At 39.9% G+C, this 19,150-nt stretch overlaps 1 protein-coding gene across 2 annotated transcripts in view; it reads left to right on the top strand.

The window, feature by feature from the left end:
• Positions 1–19,150, top strand: part of LOC146811144 (uncharacterized) — a 217,621-nt gene that overhangs the window by 148,809 nt on the left and 49,662 nt on the right. For both annotated transcript variants that reach the window (XR_014966688.1, XM_085618211.1), the window contains exon 8: positions 6,666–6,735. Coding sequence is in view for 1 of the 2 variants with exons in the window: in XM_085618211.1 (XP_085474337.1) it covers positions 6,666–6,692 (27 nt within the window). In the remaining variant the exon portion in view is untranslated. The remainder of the gene's footprint in view (positions 1–6,665; positions 6,736–19,150) is intronic.

Below are 19,150 nucleotides of genomic sequence, written 5' to 3'. Positions count from 1 at the left end.
ACAATGTTTTAATGACCTAGGCTATCATCTATGCATTTTGCCATAAGCATTGCTAATGATAGTTGTATTTAAATTACGTTCAACCAATCACTATCAACATTATATAACAAACAGTAAAGTAAGAATAAACAGACCACGCTTAAACATTCAGCCATATTGTAGTGAAGCAGAGCACACATATAACATATATAGACTACAATGTTATCCAAAGCCATGAAACACCAGTAGAAAAATAATAGATGAATTACAAATACATTAATATCTATACATATATATGTATCTCAGGGGAGACAGAAATGCGTAGATGTTGCTTTTACCTTTGAAACAAATATTAAAATAAAATAAGGAACTTATTGACAACATCTCGTGAGTGTGACCTAACTCCTTTTTGTGGGAGGACTTATGGGTATATATATATATATATACATATATATATATATATTTTTCCCACAATTGAAGAAAGACGCGGCACTCCTCTCGATAGTGAAGATGTTGTTTTAATCTCAGGTAGTAACCCTACGCGTTTCGAACCTTAGTTCCTGGTCACGGTAGACTGTTACAGTCTACCGTGACCAGGAACTAAGGTTCGAAACGCGTAGGGTTACTACCTGAGATTAAAACAACATCTTCACTATCGAGAGGAGTGCCGCGTCTTTCTTCAATTGTGGGAAAATTAATATCGAGATTATGTCCTGATCTCGACGTGTGCACCGGCTGGAAAGGTGCTCCTTCCGTGCGGGACATTTGTGTGTAAATAAAAAAAAAAAAAAAAAAAAAAAAAAAAAAAAAATAATATATATATATATATATACATATATATATGTACACATATATATACATACATATATATGTGTATATATATATATAAAGTCCAAAGCTCAACCCAGATAAGAATGAGACCGACACACCATGGGAAGGACAACGGGATTTATTTCAGCAAAATGTTGCAGCGCGTTGTATGCACGATTCAGGAAACGCTGTGGCAAACACGTTTCAGCTGCTTAGGCTTTCATCAGTGCCTGGTTTCCAAGAAGGTTCTTTCGCCTGGGGCTGGTTTAAATCTTGTGATACAGTTGTAGCCACTCCCATTATTGCGATGTTTTTTGGCTCCTCCTTTGCTTTACTGCATTGTTCACCGTGCTGGCCTAAGATCCGCTGCATGCTGGGAAACGAGGTCCTATGCGGTTACCCATACAGTGAGGGGTTTGACCAAACACCTAGTGGCGTCCCAATTCCTATTGGCATCCTGACTTCATTCACCACCAAGGACAAATCCTAGGAAATCAGCTATGGCAGCTGAAACCAGTAGATTCCCCTGTAGAAAATTCTACAGCCTCTCTCCCCGCACAGTAGGTAAGACACTGTGGTAATATAACCGCATGGGGTTGATGCGTTGTATTTAGGTACATAGTCCAAAGTTGGTGGCTTCACGCGTCACACCAAACCGAGAGGGGGTGTCGGAGACCAGTGCCTGCCTTCTGGTCAAAACATAAAGTCCAATGCTCACCCCGGATAAGAATGAGACCGACACACCACGGGAAGGACAACTGGATTTATTTCAGCAAATTGTTGCAGCACGTGGTATGCACGATTCAGGAAACGCTGTGACAAACGTGTTTCAGCTGCTTAGGCTTTCATCAGTGCCTGGTTACCAAAAAGGTCCTTTCGCCTGGGGCTGACTTAAATCTTGGAATAGTGTTGTAGCCACTCCCATTATTGCAATGTTTTTCGGCTCCTCCTTTGCTTTACTGCGTAGTTCACCGCGCTGGCCTAAGATCTGCTGCATGCTGGGAATCGAGGTCCGATGCGGTTACCCATACAGTGAGGGGTTCGACCAAACACCAGTGGCGTCCCAATTCCTATTGGCACCCTGACTTTACTCACCACCAGCGACGAATCCTAGAAAATCTGGTATTGCAGCTGAAACCAGTAGATTCCCCTGTAGAAAATTCTACAGCCTCTCTCCCTACACAGTAGTTAAGACACTGTGGCAATATAACTGCACGGGGGTGACGCGTTGTATTTAGGTACATAGTCCAAAGTTGCTGGCTTCACGCATCACACCAGACTGAGAGGGGGTGTTGGAGACCAGTGCCTGCCTTCTGGTCAAAACATAAAGTCCAAAGCTCACCCCGAATAAGAATGAGACCGACACACCATGGGAAGGACAACTGGATTTATTTCAGCAAATTGTTGCAGCGCGTGGTATGCACGATTCAGGAAACGCTGTGGCAAACGCGTTTCAGCTGCTTAGACTTTCATCAGTGTCTGGTTTCCAAAAAGGTTCTTTCGCCTGGGGCTGGTTTAAATCTTGCGATCGTGTTGTAGCCACTCCCATCATTGCGATGTTTTTCAGCTCCTCCTTTGCTTTACTGCGTTGTTCACCTCGCTGGCCTAAGATCCGCTGCATGCTGGGAAACGAGGTCCGATGCAGTTACCCATACAGTGAGGGGTTCGACCAAACACCCAGTGGCGTCCCAATTCCTATTGGCATCCTGACTTCACTCACCACCAGCGACGAATCCTAGGAAATCAGGTATTGCAGCTGAAACCAGTAGATTCCCCTGTAGTGAAACAGAGCACACATATAACATATATATACTACAATGTTACCCAAAGCCATGAAACACCAGTAGAAAAATAATAGATGAATTAAAAATAAATTAATATCTATACATATATATTTGTATCTTAGTGGAGACAGAAATGCTTTTATCTTTGAAACAAATATAAAAATAAAATAAGGAACTTATTTACAACCTCTCGTGAGTGTGACCTAACTCCTTTTTGTGGGAGGACTTATGGGTATATGGGTATATATATATTAAGCTTACAAAATATCATATCCTCAAAAATGCACAAGGCAAGCAAAATCTCAGCAATACCAGTGTGGATTCATCTAGCCAGTCGGAGGTTTCTATGGCGGATCTCTCCCTTGTTCGGGAGTTAGAGGACCTTTGGGATGACAATCCCAGCCAAGAACTCACATCTACCCCTGGTTTGAACACGACTGGCATAGTTATAGAAAAGAGTAAATTCACCCACTTCAGGCCCAAATCCACCTTCACACCTATCGCACTACACGACTACATCGATGCGTTCCATGATATAGTGACTACCAAAATTAAAAAACTCAACAGGTCAGTCAACATGGCCAAACGACATTATTGTGAACAAGATCAAAAATATCATAAACTCATAACTAAATTGAAAACCAAAAAAGTTCTAGTCATTCGCAACCGCGACAAAGGGGAAAACATAGTCCTGTGGTCCCAGCAGGACTGCAAAACTGAGGCTTTTGGTCAACTCAACGATCGTGAATGCTAAACTCACTCGAACATGGCAACTCTTAAATTGACATATCAGACATTTCACAACTAACTTACAATGTGGAGGAAAAAGGACCTTATATGTAAAGATGAGTACAAATTTTTAAAGAAAGATAAACCAACTACTCCTTCCATTTACTTTATTCCGAAGGTCCACAATCACTAAACCGCCAGGTCGTCCCATCATCACAGCTAGGGACAGACTTCTTGAAAACACCTCCATTTATATTGATTTCTTTTTGCAAGATTTTTTAAAAGCATTACCTTCATATGTGCGGGACACCAATGACTTCATTAGAAAGATCACAAATGTTAATTGGTGTACAGATTATTTGCTAATGGCACTCGATGTATCAGCTCTCTACATGAGTATCCAATATAATGATGGCATCAATGCAGTTCAGTTCTATCTGTCCCAAAGATCTGCACTTTACAGGTCACACAATGAGATGCTTATTTCTATGATTGACTTTTGTCTTCATAATAACATCTTTATGTTTAACTACCTCCTATATCAACAAACTAGGGGGGTTGCTATGGGGGCTAGCTTCTCCCCCAGCTATGCTTGCTTACACATGGGCTGGTGGGAGGAGCTGGTCCTGAAGGCGGTGTACACTAACATTATGAAACACAATGTACAAATTTGGCTCCGCTTCATCGATGATTTGTTTTTAGTATGGCATGGGACCAAACAACAGGCTTTGCAATTTGTTGAACAGATTAACTGCAATTCCCTCAATTTGCATTTCACAGCCACGATCAGTGAGACTAGCGTTAATTTTCTAGACACACAGGTATTTATACAGAATAACAAACTACAAACCCGCCTGTACCATAAAGAAACGGCTGGAAATTCTACACTGCACGCAACCAGTTCTCACCCGCGACATTTAGTGAATAGCATCCCATATGGCGAGATGCTTCGACTCAAAAGGATTTGCAGTACCGAGGTTGATCTTAAGATTGCACTGGAATTGAGCAGGCAGAGGTTTTTGGAAAGAGGTTATTCACCCAAAATCATTAACCAGGCAATAGCTAAAACCCAGATGCTTGACAGGAAAGATCTACTTAGAGATAAGCAGGTGGTGAATACCCCCATTGCAACCAGAACTGATTTAAACCCCAATGCCATGCAGAAATTCCGCCTTATCATAGGATACAGTAGACAGCACAAAGAAATCCACAAGATCATACAATCAAGTTGGCCACTAGTACTGAATGACCCAGTGTTAGGACCCCTGCTTCCTCAGAGGGTGTCCATCACCCATGGCAAAGCTCCCTCCATGAGGGACCGTTTTGTCACAACTAATCCAGAGATCATTGAAAACACCTCCTGGCTGCAGACACACAAGGGTTTTATTCATTGTAAAACATGTAAAGCATGCATTCATGGTGTTAATACTGTATCTTACACTGTCCGTTTCTGCCAAAGAAAGTATAAGATCACGAAACAGTTAACATGCAAAACTGAATACGCAGTTTATGTACTCACATGCTCGTGTGGCTTAAAGTGTATTGGGAGTACAAAACTTCAAGTACACAAGCATATTCTCCAACACCTTCGCGCCATCACAAACCAAGACAGCACTTATCCAGTAGCCAGGCACTTTAGAGAAGTACATCAATCTAACAACAAGGAACTGAGCTACTATGTGATAGACACAATTTCTCCCAGCAGAAGGGGTGGAGATAGAGATTACAAACTCAGGAGGCTAGAAACCAGATACATCCTGCAGTTTGACACCAAGCACCCCAATGGGCTCAATGTTACTGAAGACCTCCATACATGTTTTTTAGATTGTATAGTACGATAGACAATTGGGTATTTTTACTTATGTGTACAATAAAGCTTGGTGAGGACAATATCAAATGTGCATATGACATTACATTGCTACTATTTATTATAGATAACTGTACTATTTATTAGGCAAGTTCAATTTGTAGTGGATGATTTTAGCTAATAACTCAATTTTATATATGCATTTATATAATTATATATTTATGATGAACATAAGATTTTATTCATATTCTTTGTATAGATTTGATATGGATAATCCCGTATTTATTTATTTATTTATATGTTCATATATCCCTGCTCTATGAGTTAGCGTCGAACTTGTGAGAAATCCTGCCCACCTATCTTATACGAACATATAGGATACATGCAGTACATGTCCTTTTTCATGTATTATACATCTATTTTTTGTACATGCTCTCTTGCACATATTTATACCCACCTGAATACACATATTTATTACCTGCCAGTCTGCGCAACAACAGACAAGTATATCAGCCGCAAATGTACTTTAAGCTAACTAGGAGGCAGTACCATTTGAAAAAAAAACATAATGGGGAGTCTTTGAGCCATGTGACTTTCACCAACATAACTCTTGTTCTGACATGGATCTACTACTTCCTATGCCAGGGAATCACGGGTATTTTACTGTAACAAGCCTGAAACGCAGAATGGCACACATCCCCCAGCAGATTCCTTTTCCACATCTCCTTGTAGAGTGTTCCTATCATATGAAACCATATTTGGCCTCAAACACTCTTTGATACTATATGGAGCTATGAACTTTTAAACTCTGTTTGGTGCCATTTTGGTGTGATTCATAGTCCATAATGTAACTGCTGTTTTTTATGAAATCAACTATTTATTTTGCACTTTGCACTTGTCAAACACTTTTGCACTGATTGTTGACCGCGTGGCTTACCAGTACGACCCTATTTTCAACAACAGGGACAATGTATTAAGTTTATGTACCTTACTATGTGACAGGACTGTTGATTGAAATTATGATTACCAGCCCGTACAGCATTTTATGATGTATTTTACTGCCATTCGGTTATCGCTATGTACAAGTTTAATTTGCCTCAACATTTTATTGTAAATATTTGTATGGATAATTTTATCTTTACATATCTATATCTATTGAATCATTGGAGGCTACACATAGAATGATGTGTTAGGTACTTAACTTTGTGAGTATTTTCTCCAGTTTTATTGTACTGCCGGTCACGTGGCCATCGGATTTCTGTTGCACTGCCACTTTAAAAGCACTGAAAAAATGTCTTGCCATGCCGAGTGAACAAGGCTCGTGTGAGCTGAAACGCGTCTTGACATCCGGAAATAAAAATAATTGAGCACGAATCTGGGTCCGTGTCCGCCATTCTTGATTCCAGAGAGTTGGATTCAGGCTGGAACTATGCAATATATATATATTCCTGAAGCCGCTAACTCACAGTTAGAAACTTACAATTGCAGGTTTAAGTAGGAAAAATGGCACAGTCCGGTATTTGTTCTTCATAAATATTTTTTTTTTCTTTTTTCAGCCAGCTGCATCGTGTGTGACAAAATAAGACTACGTGTAGAGGCCGGACCCTTCAACTGGACCATAGAGTGGTAACTATTAGATTGTCTATTTAAATGACAACATCCCTTATTCTCTCCACCTACTTTAAAATCAGCACAAACCTACATATGTTATTTCCTGTTTTAAATCAGTGAACACTGCGTGCAATATGTTTCGAGTAATTCACAATGGAAATGCATTTATACAGAATCAAATTATATACAACAAATTTTCCACAACAGAGTTTATGATATTTTCAAAAATGCAACAGAAAATTAATTTTTCCATTAATGCCTTTTAATTATCAACCTTTAACATTTTGATAAATCTTTGTGGTAAAGAATCATGCTTAAAAACAACAATAGGGCACAGTCCATTTCAGTGCCTTTGGATATTTACTGTAGGCAAATAAAATACTATTGCAACTAGTTGGTTTAATATGCAGTTTTGTTCACATTTTTTCATTTTTAATGTACACTTAAATGTCCAAATAATTAATGGTCTAATTGTTCATTTTATATTCAAATTGTAGCTTTTGGACATTATTGTTTGAGAGGTTTTAAATCCATTATGTGTCTTGTTATTTTTTCTTGTTTATCTTTTCGATAGTCTTAGGCACCAACAAATCCTCTCTGTTTCATGCTCTTTCACTCTTCAATGCATCTACAAAAACAGATACAGGATAGCCTTGTCTCTTAAATCTTACAAGCATCTCTTGTACCTAAGTTTCAAACTCCTTCTCCTCAGAAGAATCTCTTATGAGTCCTAAACGTTCTCTGTAGTGCAGTTGGTTGGTTTACAATGCAGTTATGGGCATTATATATTCTGTCTTCCAAATAATGCCATTAATGTGATTTAAAAAGCCCATTACGTCCCTGATATAAGATGTGAGGTTTGCTACATATGGAACAAAAAGATATCGACAAACCTGAATGCATTGTCAAATAAAGCATCATAGGAACTCACAATCTGTCACCCTGGGGGATTTTATACCTTTAATAATATATATATCGTTGGTGTGGTGGGCTGGTTCTTCTTCAAATATTGGAATTCCTCATCTTTGAGCAGCCCTATTTTATGCCAATCTTGCAGTTGTTTATAAAATTCCATCATGATTTTATTAATCAGATTCTCTTCCAATCTTTCATAGTAGTTAGGATCAGTAGGCTGTCTTTTTACTTCCTCATAGTATTTAATGTGATCCACTATGTTTCTTCCCTTATCAGAGGCTTTTATGAGAATGTACTTGTCTTTTTGCAGATCTTTTAATCCCCACCAGTCTTCCACAGCCATATTTCTCCATTGTTGGCAACAGTTCTTTCTCTCTTTTAGAGATATATCTTTTAATTCCTCTGCCATCAATTTCTGAAATAGATCTAATGCATTGCCTTGTGGAAGTTGTGAGCATAACTTTGATTTTGGGATACAACTACTGATGATCAATTTATGGGTTTGTGTTCCCATTATTTAATAATACTCCTGATCCGATATTTCTTCCAAATGGTCAACTCTCTGTGATGTGCATGACTCCATTTCTATGCTAGATAGAACTTTCATGGGGGCAATATCTTCTGTTATCAAAGTTATACATATTTGAGGAGCACTAGACCTTCTCATGTATGTTTTCATAGCAAAGTATTTTTATAATTTTCATTTTCTACAAAATTTGTATAAAGCCACTCTTGCTGTGGCGAAATTAATTTCTGTACAGGACAAAAATGTGATACCTTTTGTTTAGCAAATTTCTATACTTATTGTTCAAACTTTTTGTTGATACGTTGATTACCAAATCATCCTCTGAAATGCATATGTTTGTGCTGTACACTTCTTTGTACCTCTGACACTTTTGTCTTTGACTTTTACTGCTCCCCCTTGTTCTTTTTGATTTCCAGTAGTTGGAGCTCTCTTGCCTCCCCTCAAATTATCATTCGGAAGAGGCGCATTTCTCTGGGCAAACACAATTTTAACTGCATTGTAACTGGTCCTTCATCCCCTGAACTGACTTCAGAGCTTTCTAAGCTTGACGGGGGTCTACTATTATCCTGCATGTGATCCATTGTTTGTCTGCTATAAATTGCATCAAATCATCTGGAAAAAGTGAAATTCTTCCAGTAGTGTAGTCTGTGTTGTGTTGAATGTTTTACATTTTTGAAGTTGTGCTTCTTTTTCATGCTTTTCTAATTTTTTTCTCTAGTTGCTCAAAGGCTTTTTTTCCCCTCTTCTTTTTCTTGATATTTTTCCAAGGAGTTTTCTAAATCCTAGATCTTCTCAGTTGTTGCCAACAATCAGCATGAATAATGAGGGTGTTTATTGATTTCATTGAATGATCTGTGGTATCAGTCTGTCATTGTTTAAGCAGATTCTGATCCATATCGCTAAGTGTTCATAGAACAAAAATCCTTGAGGCTGTCGGAATCTGACTCCATTCATTATACTTCTTCATATATATATATATATTAACAATACAGACAAGCAGAATATACGATAGCCCATTCAGGGCGTTATTTCCTTGCAACATGTTTATGACTAACACATATTGTGCTCTCATGAATTTAAAAGCGGTAGATACGGAATTCTATTTCACCCATCGTGTATTGAAACACAAACATATATTCGTAATTTACGAGAGATAGCCCATTCAGGGCATGATTATTATTTTTTGTAATATGTTTTTGATCAACGAACATAGTGTGTTCATGAATTTAAAAGTCGGTGAGACTTAATTCCGTTTACTTAATTGCAATATGTATATATGCTTGATTTACTCATAAATTACTTGTCTTTATAATTTGAGAGAATAGCCTAACATAAAATTGGTCTGGGAATGATAGTATTGCATAGTGCTAAGATGGCCGACACTTCCCACACTGAATACTTGTACATATGTGGTCCGCTTTTTATTTCCATTTTTCTATGATCATGGCAACCAATGAAATGCTTAAATAGATTATGGTAATTGAACACTATTGACATTGACGAAGGCCAGGAGGCTGAAACGCGTTTGTCAGCAGATCGTGTACAGATCGTGTTTAGCAATGAATTGAAATAAATTACTTTAATTGCAACTGACCAGAGTGCGCAGCAATCCTTAAAAACTGTGGCTGAAATATATATATATATATATATATATATATATTTATATATATATATATATATATATATATAACGTGGATTCCGCTGTAGGTATCGTTTCTTTACCAAATGACGGACACGGACGCAGACTGGTGCTAGAAAGTGTTTATTCCACCGTCGCCATAACGCGTTTCAGCTCCGTAGAGCCTTGATCACATGACATGGTAACCACCTTACGTGTCTTATTTAAAGTCGTGCACAACACTTTGGGAACATCATATGGTCATAGATATAAAAGACAGACATAAAAGACAGACATCATTGTGTTATCGTAATCGGCATATTTGTAAACCCAGTGTTTAAAATTCTACTTAAAATTATACACACAATGGATGCCTCATTGGCAATCAAAGTTATATATATTTCTTTTATACTTGCTCTTACAGATAGTAAATGATATTTATATCCCATACTGATTGCATTGTCACATTTTATAGGGTTAAATCCCTGTTTCCATACAATATATAATCAGACAGTCCGGACCCCTACGTGTCACCAAAGTATGTTGTGCAAAATTATGCTGTGCAAAACCGTGCATTGTATGTACAAAAAGTGCAATGTGCTTAAGTGCAATGAGAGTTGGGCATATCAGCAACCTAAAACCATAAAGAATAGCATCTAAGTTCTCTATGATCTTACAGACATATTCAACAATTTTCTATTTTGAAAGTCTCTTACATGATTTAAGGAAGATATCTATGGATACCGGAATACCTCAACATGGTTAACCTATTTAGCAGCTTTAAAGTGCAATGCGCAGATTCCAATAAGTTACGGCATATATAAATACAATATCAATACAATACAATATAGATAAATATATAAATACATAAATATATAAATAAATACTTAAAATATATACATATTAATATTTATACACCATTTTAAAGGAATCAATTTAAAGCATTAATTAGTGTTTTTATGCAGTTTCTAATTCTTGCCATTGTGTTTCTTAACTTGCAAATTTTACTAATAATACAGTGATAGTTTTCAACATTGACATGTATGTAGATCTTCTCAGTTTAGTGATCCTGTCTCCTCCTCGTCTGCTAGGTGGTACTGAGTCTACAACAAAGTATTTGAGGGCTGTGTTGTCGGAGTTGTGTTTCTCTTTAAAGTGACGTGCCACAGGATATGTGTTATCTTGATTTGTTATGGCACGTAAGTGCTGAAGAATGCGTTGATGCACCTGCAACACAGTGCTGCCTACGTATTGCAGGCCACAAGTGCACTGCAACACATACACAGCAAACTCCGTTTTACATGTTAGTAATTTGTCTATTTTGTATTCCCTATCGCTGAAAGGGGTGTTATAAGTGTTTTTATTAATACCATGTGTGCACGCCTTGCACGTTTTACATCTAAAAATCCCCTTCTCATTTGTAGCCAGCTGCTTCTGTCAATAATTTCAGGATTTGTCTTGACGACTTTGTCCCTGGTTGATGGTGCTCTACTATAGGTGATGGGGACACTTCGAGGCACTAGAGGGCCTATAACAGGGTCACATAGTACCATCGCCCAATTTTTGTGAATAATTTTCTTAATCTCTTTGTGCTGATTATTATACTTTAAAATCATACAAAAATCTGCAGCCCCTTGTGTTTTTGTATCCTCCTCTGTTCCTTTTTCTTTTACTTTTAAAATTTAATTTCTACTTTTCTCGCATGACCTTTCAATGGCGCTGTCTATTGTTCTTTCCTGGTACCCTCTCTGTAGGAATCTAGCTTTGCTCTCTTTCTGAGCTGCCACCAAGTCATTGTTATTACTGCATATTCTTCGCAGTCGTAACATTTCACCATACGGTATACTGTTGACCAGATGTTTTGGATGCATACTGCTTGCGTGAAGCGTTGAATTGCCTGCAGTTTTCTTCCTAAATAATCTGGTTTGAATTTTGTGATTGTCAACAAATACCTGGGTGTCTAAAAATTCCACAGAACTAGAGCTGATAGTGGCCGTAAATTTGAGATTGATATCATTGATGTTAAGATTTTGCACAAATTCATGGGCTTCACTTTCTGTTCCCTGCCATATTATAAAAAGGTCATCAATGTAATGTCGCCACATTTTTACATTAGTCACCATATTATGTTTATGTACGTCCATGAGAGCCAGTTCCTCCCACTTACCCATATGTAAGCATGCGTAACTAGGAGAGAAACTGGCTCCCATGGTGACTCCTCTCGTCTGTCGATATAGTTGGCTATTGAACATGAATATGTTGTTGTGTAAACAGAATAATATCATGTCAATTAACATATTGCTATGACATTTCAATGAGATAGATCTCCTAGACAGATAGTGTTTTATTGCTGCTATACCATCCATGTGTTCAATACTCGTGTATAACGAGGTTACATCCAATGCCATCATCAGATAATCGTCTTGCCACTCAAATTCAGAAATTTGTCTTAAAAAATCGCTTGTATCCCGAACATAGCTGGGTAGGTCTTTGACAAAGTCTTGAAGGAAAAAGTCAATATATCTAGTAGTATGTTCTAATAATCCATCCATGGCTGAGATGATAGGGCTGCCAGGGGGATTATCTCGGTTTTTATGTATCTTTGGGATGAAGTAAATTAAAGGGGTAGTTGGATGTTCATTCCTAAGGTATTTATATTATTCTCCTGTGATTAGACTCTCCTGTTTCCACCCAGATAGTTTCACATAGTATTCCTTGTATGACATAGAGAGTTTTGCTTGATTGCTACGTTCATAACATGATCTGTCATTCAGTTGACTGTATGCTTCTTTGTCATACATGTTTCTAGGCCATAGCACAATGTTACCACCTTTATCGCTACTGTGTATTACAACATCATCATTTTCTTTCAATTTTTTGATTAGGTTTCTGTATTGCAAGTCTTTGTTATTGGAGGTGGTTATTTTGCCTGCCACACTTTTGTTTAGTTTTTTTATATCTGCTGTTGTTGATTCATGGAATAAGTCAATCGAGTCTCTCATCATGATTGGGTTGAAGGTAGATTTTGTTCTAAATGGAGTAGATATAATTTCTCTCAAATTGTCAGTTTGTCTTGTTTCAAAATCAGTGTTATTTGCCGAACTGCTAACATTTTCGTTCCATAGCTCTTCCATTGTCCGAAGGAGTGTTTGATCACTTTGTGACATGCATGAACTGCTGCTTCCATCATTAGACATTTGATTTACTTCAGTTACCTTTTTTTTGTCATCATTAATTTTGTTGGTTTTCACAAGATAGTGATATTTTTTTAATTTCAATTTTCTGACACATTTGTAGATGTCCAATCTTGTTGTAGCATAGTCAAAGTTCACTTTATGAGCATATGAAAGTCCTAGATTTAACATGTTCATTTCTTGATTCGTCAAACTGATATTTGACAGATTGATTATAGTATTGTTGTTATCATTTAGTTGTTGTGTAGGTATTACCAATTTTTTCTGCCACCTCTTCTGTATGGTCTGCGCGTGCCTCTTGTTTGCTTTTCGCCTCTGCCTGCGCTTGTAGTTGGAAAATCATCTGCGTTGTTCATTTGTTGAGCTCGTGGCCGTAAGGTTTGTCTCCTCTCCTGGCAGATAAAATGTAATTCTTCCCCCGGGGAGGGTTTAGATATGTATGTATGTATGTATATATTCACTGAAAAAAAACATAGGTTTCAGGCACGTAATAGTTAGGAATTAGAATTTAAAAAACCTTAGAAATTCACTGAAAAAAACATAGGTTTCAGGGGCGTTATAGTTAGCTGGACTTTTCACTCATACAAAACCATTGAAATTCCCCCGTTATAGTTAGTTCAGCTAACTATAACTCGCGCGCCCGCAATGCACTGCTGATGACTTCACATATTACATCGCTCATGACATGGTCAGTTCCATCACTCATGACATCACTGATGACATCTCAAATGACATCACTGATGACATCACTGATGATATCATCCAGTGAATATGTGTTTTTCTGAATATTACATATGTTTTATATATGTATATCTCAACGTCGATGGAAGAATAAATGGTATATAAGTGTCTAAATGGATGATTTGTTTTTGAAAAATTTATTGTATAACTGACTGATTAAGTGTATCTTAGTGAATACATGACTTAGTGAGTAATGTTTAAATATGTAAATATCTGTATCAGTCTCTCACTTTGTGTATAAGTGGATGCATGGGTTCGTGAGTAGCTACATGAGTGTCTATATAGGTTATTAGTTGGTTTTTTGAGTATCAGTATGAGTGTCTGAGTGTCTGTATGGTTCGGTGGGGGTATTATATAGTGCATAGGTGCATGAATGAGTGACTCACTGTATGTGTTGAAGACAGCATGTGTGCAGGACTGTATGGGTTGATAAGTGTGTGCATGGGTGTGTTAGTGAGTGAATGACTGTCTCAATAGTTTCTTTATGAGTAAGTACATATGTTTTAAATTAGTATGTGTGACTATTGATCTATATAAGTGAGTATATGTGAGAATGAGAGATTGGAAGAGTTCCTGTATGAATAAGTATGTGTTTCTATAAGTGATTGTTTAAAAGACTAAGTATGTGTAAGTTTCTGTAGAAGTAAGTGTGGTGGTATGTGTGTAACTGTATATGCAAGTAAATGAATGTTTGATTCTTTATTAGCATGAGTGACTATGTGTGTGAGTAACTCTATGGATGAGTGGTGTTGTGTAACAGGATGTATAGGTGTATGAGTACATATGATGAGGGAGTACATGTATGAGTGACTGTATAGGACTGTTGGTGAATGAGTGGATGTGTATGTGGATCTTAGAATTACTGAATAGGTTGTTGTAACTGGTATTGATATGTCCATTGTTTTGAAAATGTTAGTTTCTATTTTTGAATGTGTGTATCAAAGGTTATATTAGGGGGAGAGGAGGTCTGCCACTCTATCACAAGGATGATGTCATCAGTGATATCATCAGTGATGTCATTTGAGATGTCATCAGTGATGTCACTGACCATGTCATGAGTGATGTAATATGTGACGTCATCATTAGTGCATTGTGGGCGCGTGAGTTATAGTTAGCTGAGCTAACTATAACGTGGGAATTTCAATGGTTTTGTACGTGTGAAAAGTCCAGCTACCTATAATACCCCTGAAATCTATGGTTTTTCAGTGAATTTCTAAGGTTTTTTAAATGCTAATTCCTAACAATAACGTGCCTGAAACCTATGGTTTTTTCAGTGAATTTCAAAGGTTTTTTAAATGCTAATTTCTAACTATGCCTACAGAGATAGGACATGTGAAGAAACAAGAAAAAACGCACAGAAAGAAAAAAAAGAAATGCAGAAAGAAGCAAGAGTAGTCCTCAAAGACGAAGAAAAGTGCAGGAAGAAGGATAACGTGCAGAAGCCTTGTTGCAAAATCATCCTGTACCCTCAACTTTTTCAGACAGATACTGGTGGTAAATGAGTCTGACTAACCAGTCCCAGAGCCAGTGCTATGTTAAAAGACACTCAGAAAACAGTGAAAACACCTACAAACACTAGGGAACACTATGCGTTGGGGTCCCCCTGTGATTAGCATGGCCTCCTCTGTAAGCCCCTAGTATATAATAGGGCAGGGGATTAAAACTACCTCTTACAATGCGCCACAGGGCGTGTTTGCACACGTTAAATCAGGACCTGTCCCCTCCCTTCACCACTGTGTAAACACGCCCTGTGGGCGTTAGCCCCCAGGGTCCTCAGGATTGAAGGGGAATTAATTCCCCAACTTAAAATGTGCCATAGGGCGTGTGTGCACACGTCACCTAAGGCCCCGTCCCCTCCCTTCCCCACTGTGTAAACACGCCCTGTGGCCGTTTTAAGTTGGGAGATTAAGTCCCCTTGAATCCAGAGGGTCCCTAGGAGCAAAATAGCCCACTAGGTACGTCCAGTAAGCGCCATTGCAGAGAGGTGTAAAAAGGGACACGGCCTGCACCACCTCTCTGCAACGCAGAGTAGTGGCACTTACTGGAAGCACCTGGTGGGCTAGTTGGCCCCCAGGGTCCCTCAGGATTGAAAGGGAAGTATTTCCCCAACTTAAAACGCGCCACAGGGCGTGTTTGCACACATCACCTCAGGCCCCGTCCCCTCCCTTCACCACTGTGTAAATGCGCCCTGTGGACGTTCTAAGTTGAGAGATTAAGTCCCATTGAATCCTAAGGGTCCCTAGGTTCGAACTAGCCCACTAGGTACCTCCAGTAAGCGCCACAGAGCTGCGTTGCATAGAGGTGTAAAAAGGGGTGTGGCCTCAAAACACCTGTCTGCAACGCAGCTCCCTGGTGCATACTGGAGATACATGTTGGGCTAGTTGGCCCTCAGGGACCCTCAGTATTGAAGGGGAATTAATTCCCCAACTTACAACTGGCCAGGGGGCGCGTTTGCAGAGTGCTGCAAGGAGGGACCCCAACCCCCGGGTCATGGCCTTTTATTTTTCTAATTCTGTAGGAGGGGGCTGCGTTGCCCCCCTCCTCAGGCCACTTATGGCCCCGGGGACCCCATCCCCCAGGCCCGGCCTTTGTTTTTTATTATTTTTAAAAAAATATATATTTATAGAAACACCTAGGACATGCTGGACAAAACGTATGTACCTATCACCATGACGATTTGCGTAATATTCATTAAAAGGCGACTATGCATACAATGAATCCACATGGAATGTATTTACACCGCTAGTGAAGCTCTGACGTGTCTGACGCCCTACCGTGCCTAATCCCAGCGCCCCCTCCGGTGGGTTCTCTCCAAGTAGACACCCTTGTTGTTTATTTATACAAAGATGGGTAGCTATTGACGGGCACTTTTAATACACACGCACACCAAGCCATTCAAAGGGGATTCAACAATAATTCGACCAAACTATGCAAGAAACCCCCCTCACGGTTAATAAAACACACATCCACCACCGGATGTGTAATACTTTTTATTTTACTCTCTGGAAAGGAGACAAACCTCACTTGAGAGTCACAGCGTGCTCCTGGCTGAGCCCAATGCTGTGTTACACCCACCAGTGCCCGCCGAGTGCCACACACCTCTGTGTTGTATTCCACCAGCTAGTGCGTATGCTATGACACACTCTAGCCCATGTACACTGTAACACAACCCCGTGAATATTTCATGCCACACTTGAATTCGCACTGGTTATATTGCGCCATCTAACGTGCCTTCCTCGATGCCTATGTTATAACGCACAGCGCTATGCCATACATATTACAATCTGGGATCCATATCTTTGTCACAGTGCATATGCAACGTTACACTCCCCAGCACATATTTTATATTACAACTTAAGAGACTAGTTAGGTTACACAACACTGCCCTGTGCATATTACACTCCTAGGCGCATATCCAATAGCACGCGCTAGTGCCTGTGCTATCTCGCGCTCTCCAATGAATCTATCATTGCGCACAATGTATTGCATATTATATTTCACGCCCTGGTTCATCTTATATCACACTTTTTGGTGCATAGTTTATACCATATACTATATCTAGTTTTCATTTTCAATTTTCAAATCTGCGTCCACCTACCCTTTTCAAGGTCATTACATTTTGCGATGGGGGTGGAGGGTCAGGGGGTGTTTCTGCCAAGTGAGCAAGGAGTCACAGTCACCAACGTCCTCTTCTTCCTGAGTAAAAGTGAGATTATGCTGCATACTTGTTCATATTTTAAGTAGTTCGCACAGACACACATTTTAAAAACAATAAAGTTCATAATACCCACCTTCTCTGAACAGTTAGCTTGCTGCCCCATACACCTCCTCCCTATCCTCTGTTGTCTGAATCCATGGACTAGCCTCCTCCCTCCTGCCATGCATGGTCTGATGTGGTGCCACTGCACTCCATTTAGCATGATGTACCAGTCCACTCCTCCTGCCCTCCATTGCCCAATTCTATGGCCCATCATTGACCTCCTGCTTAGCCTCTGTGCTTAGCTTGCTGCCCCTATTCTCCTTCCCCCTGCTCTCCGATGTCTTTGTGCATGCCCCTGCTCCATCCTTTTTGCCCACCATGTTCCTTGGACCTGCCACTCTTATCTACTCTGAGTGTTCTGTTGAGCTGCCACTCCCCTCCCACCTGCCTAGCATTCTCAGATGACTGTAACCTGTCCCTGCCACCTCCACCCTGCCTGTCCACATGCCATGCCCCTATCCCCTTCCTCCTGTCCTCCATGGTCTATTTTACTGCCACGCCCTTCTGCCCTCCCTGGTCTGTTGTGCTGCAACTGCTCCTCCTGCCTGCCCCGCATGGTCTGTTGTGAGGCTCCTTCCCCTGAACTCTCTTGTCTGTGCCCAGGTCCTGACCCTCCCATTCTATCCTCCATGGTCCTTTGTGCATGCTCCTGCACCCTCCTTCTTGCCTATCATAGCCATTGTGCTGCCACTAACCCTCCCGCTTGCCATGCATGGTCTTCTGTGCTGCCATGGCCCCTCCACCCTTCCCTGTATAGTCAGCTAGCTGCCCCTGACCCCCTCCTACCTTCCCTCCATGGTCTGTGTGTATGCCATCATAGTCTCACTGTTGCTCTCCATGGTGTGTCTTGTTTCTAGTGCCCATCCTGCCTGACCTCCATGGTCATCTTGCTGCTCCTGCCCTGCCCCCTTGCCCCCAGCCCTCTGTTTCCATATGCAGATCCCTATTCCCTCCCTTCTGGCTTGTCTGTCCATTGTAATGCCCCTGATCCGTCCCTCCTGCCCTTTATGGTCTGTTGTGCTGCCACTGCCCTTCCTGCCTGCCCAGTGTGGTCAAACTGTTGCCTCTGCACTCTCCTACCTGCCTTCAATTTTCAGAGTCCGTGCCCCTGGCCTCTGCCTCTCAACAGTATCCCAATGAACAACTAGATTGCTAACATTCTATATTTATTACAAAAGTGTGGAACGCCTGACGTCATCTTGATGTAATCAAAACTGTAATACCTAGAGCATTTCCTTTAGAAATTACATATATGAGAGTGTCTTATTTGCATCAAAATTATGGTTAGTGCTCTAAGAAACTAAAATGAGGACATGTTTTCTGAGTTTTGTAATCTTTATGTTTTTTATCCAGTTGACCACTTGATTAAATGTTGCACTTAGGGGAGAGGATGTGGTGTTACTTCCAGAGCTGCAGACTTTGCAACTGGGGAACCAGGTTGGAGTTTCTGTTTCAGCTCAACATTCTGTGATTCTGGTCAAATCACTTAATCTCCCCATGTCTACAACCCAAATGAATTTGATCTTGTGTGATGTAACCAATGCTCATGTAAAGCACTCCAATACCTGACAAGTCTGCACTATATAAAACTGCACACTTCTGTCATTGGGCTACATGTGGGCTACATCTGGGTGGTATTTGTGCTGCATTTGGGCTCTTTTGTCTCTGGTGGCCAT

This window comes from Triturus cristatus, chromosome 7 (assembly GCF_964204655.1).
Source record: "Triturus cristatus chromosome 7, aTriCri1.1, whole genome shotgun sequence".
Lineage (NCBI taxonomy): Eukaryota > Metazoa > Chordata > Amphibia > Caudata > Salamandridae > Triturus > Triturus cristatus.
Note: the sequence above shows the minus strand (reverse complement) of the source record. Positions and strands in the feature narration are given on the sequence as shown.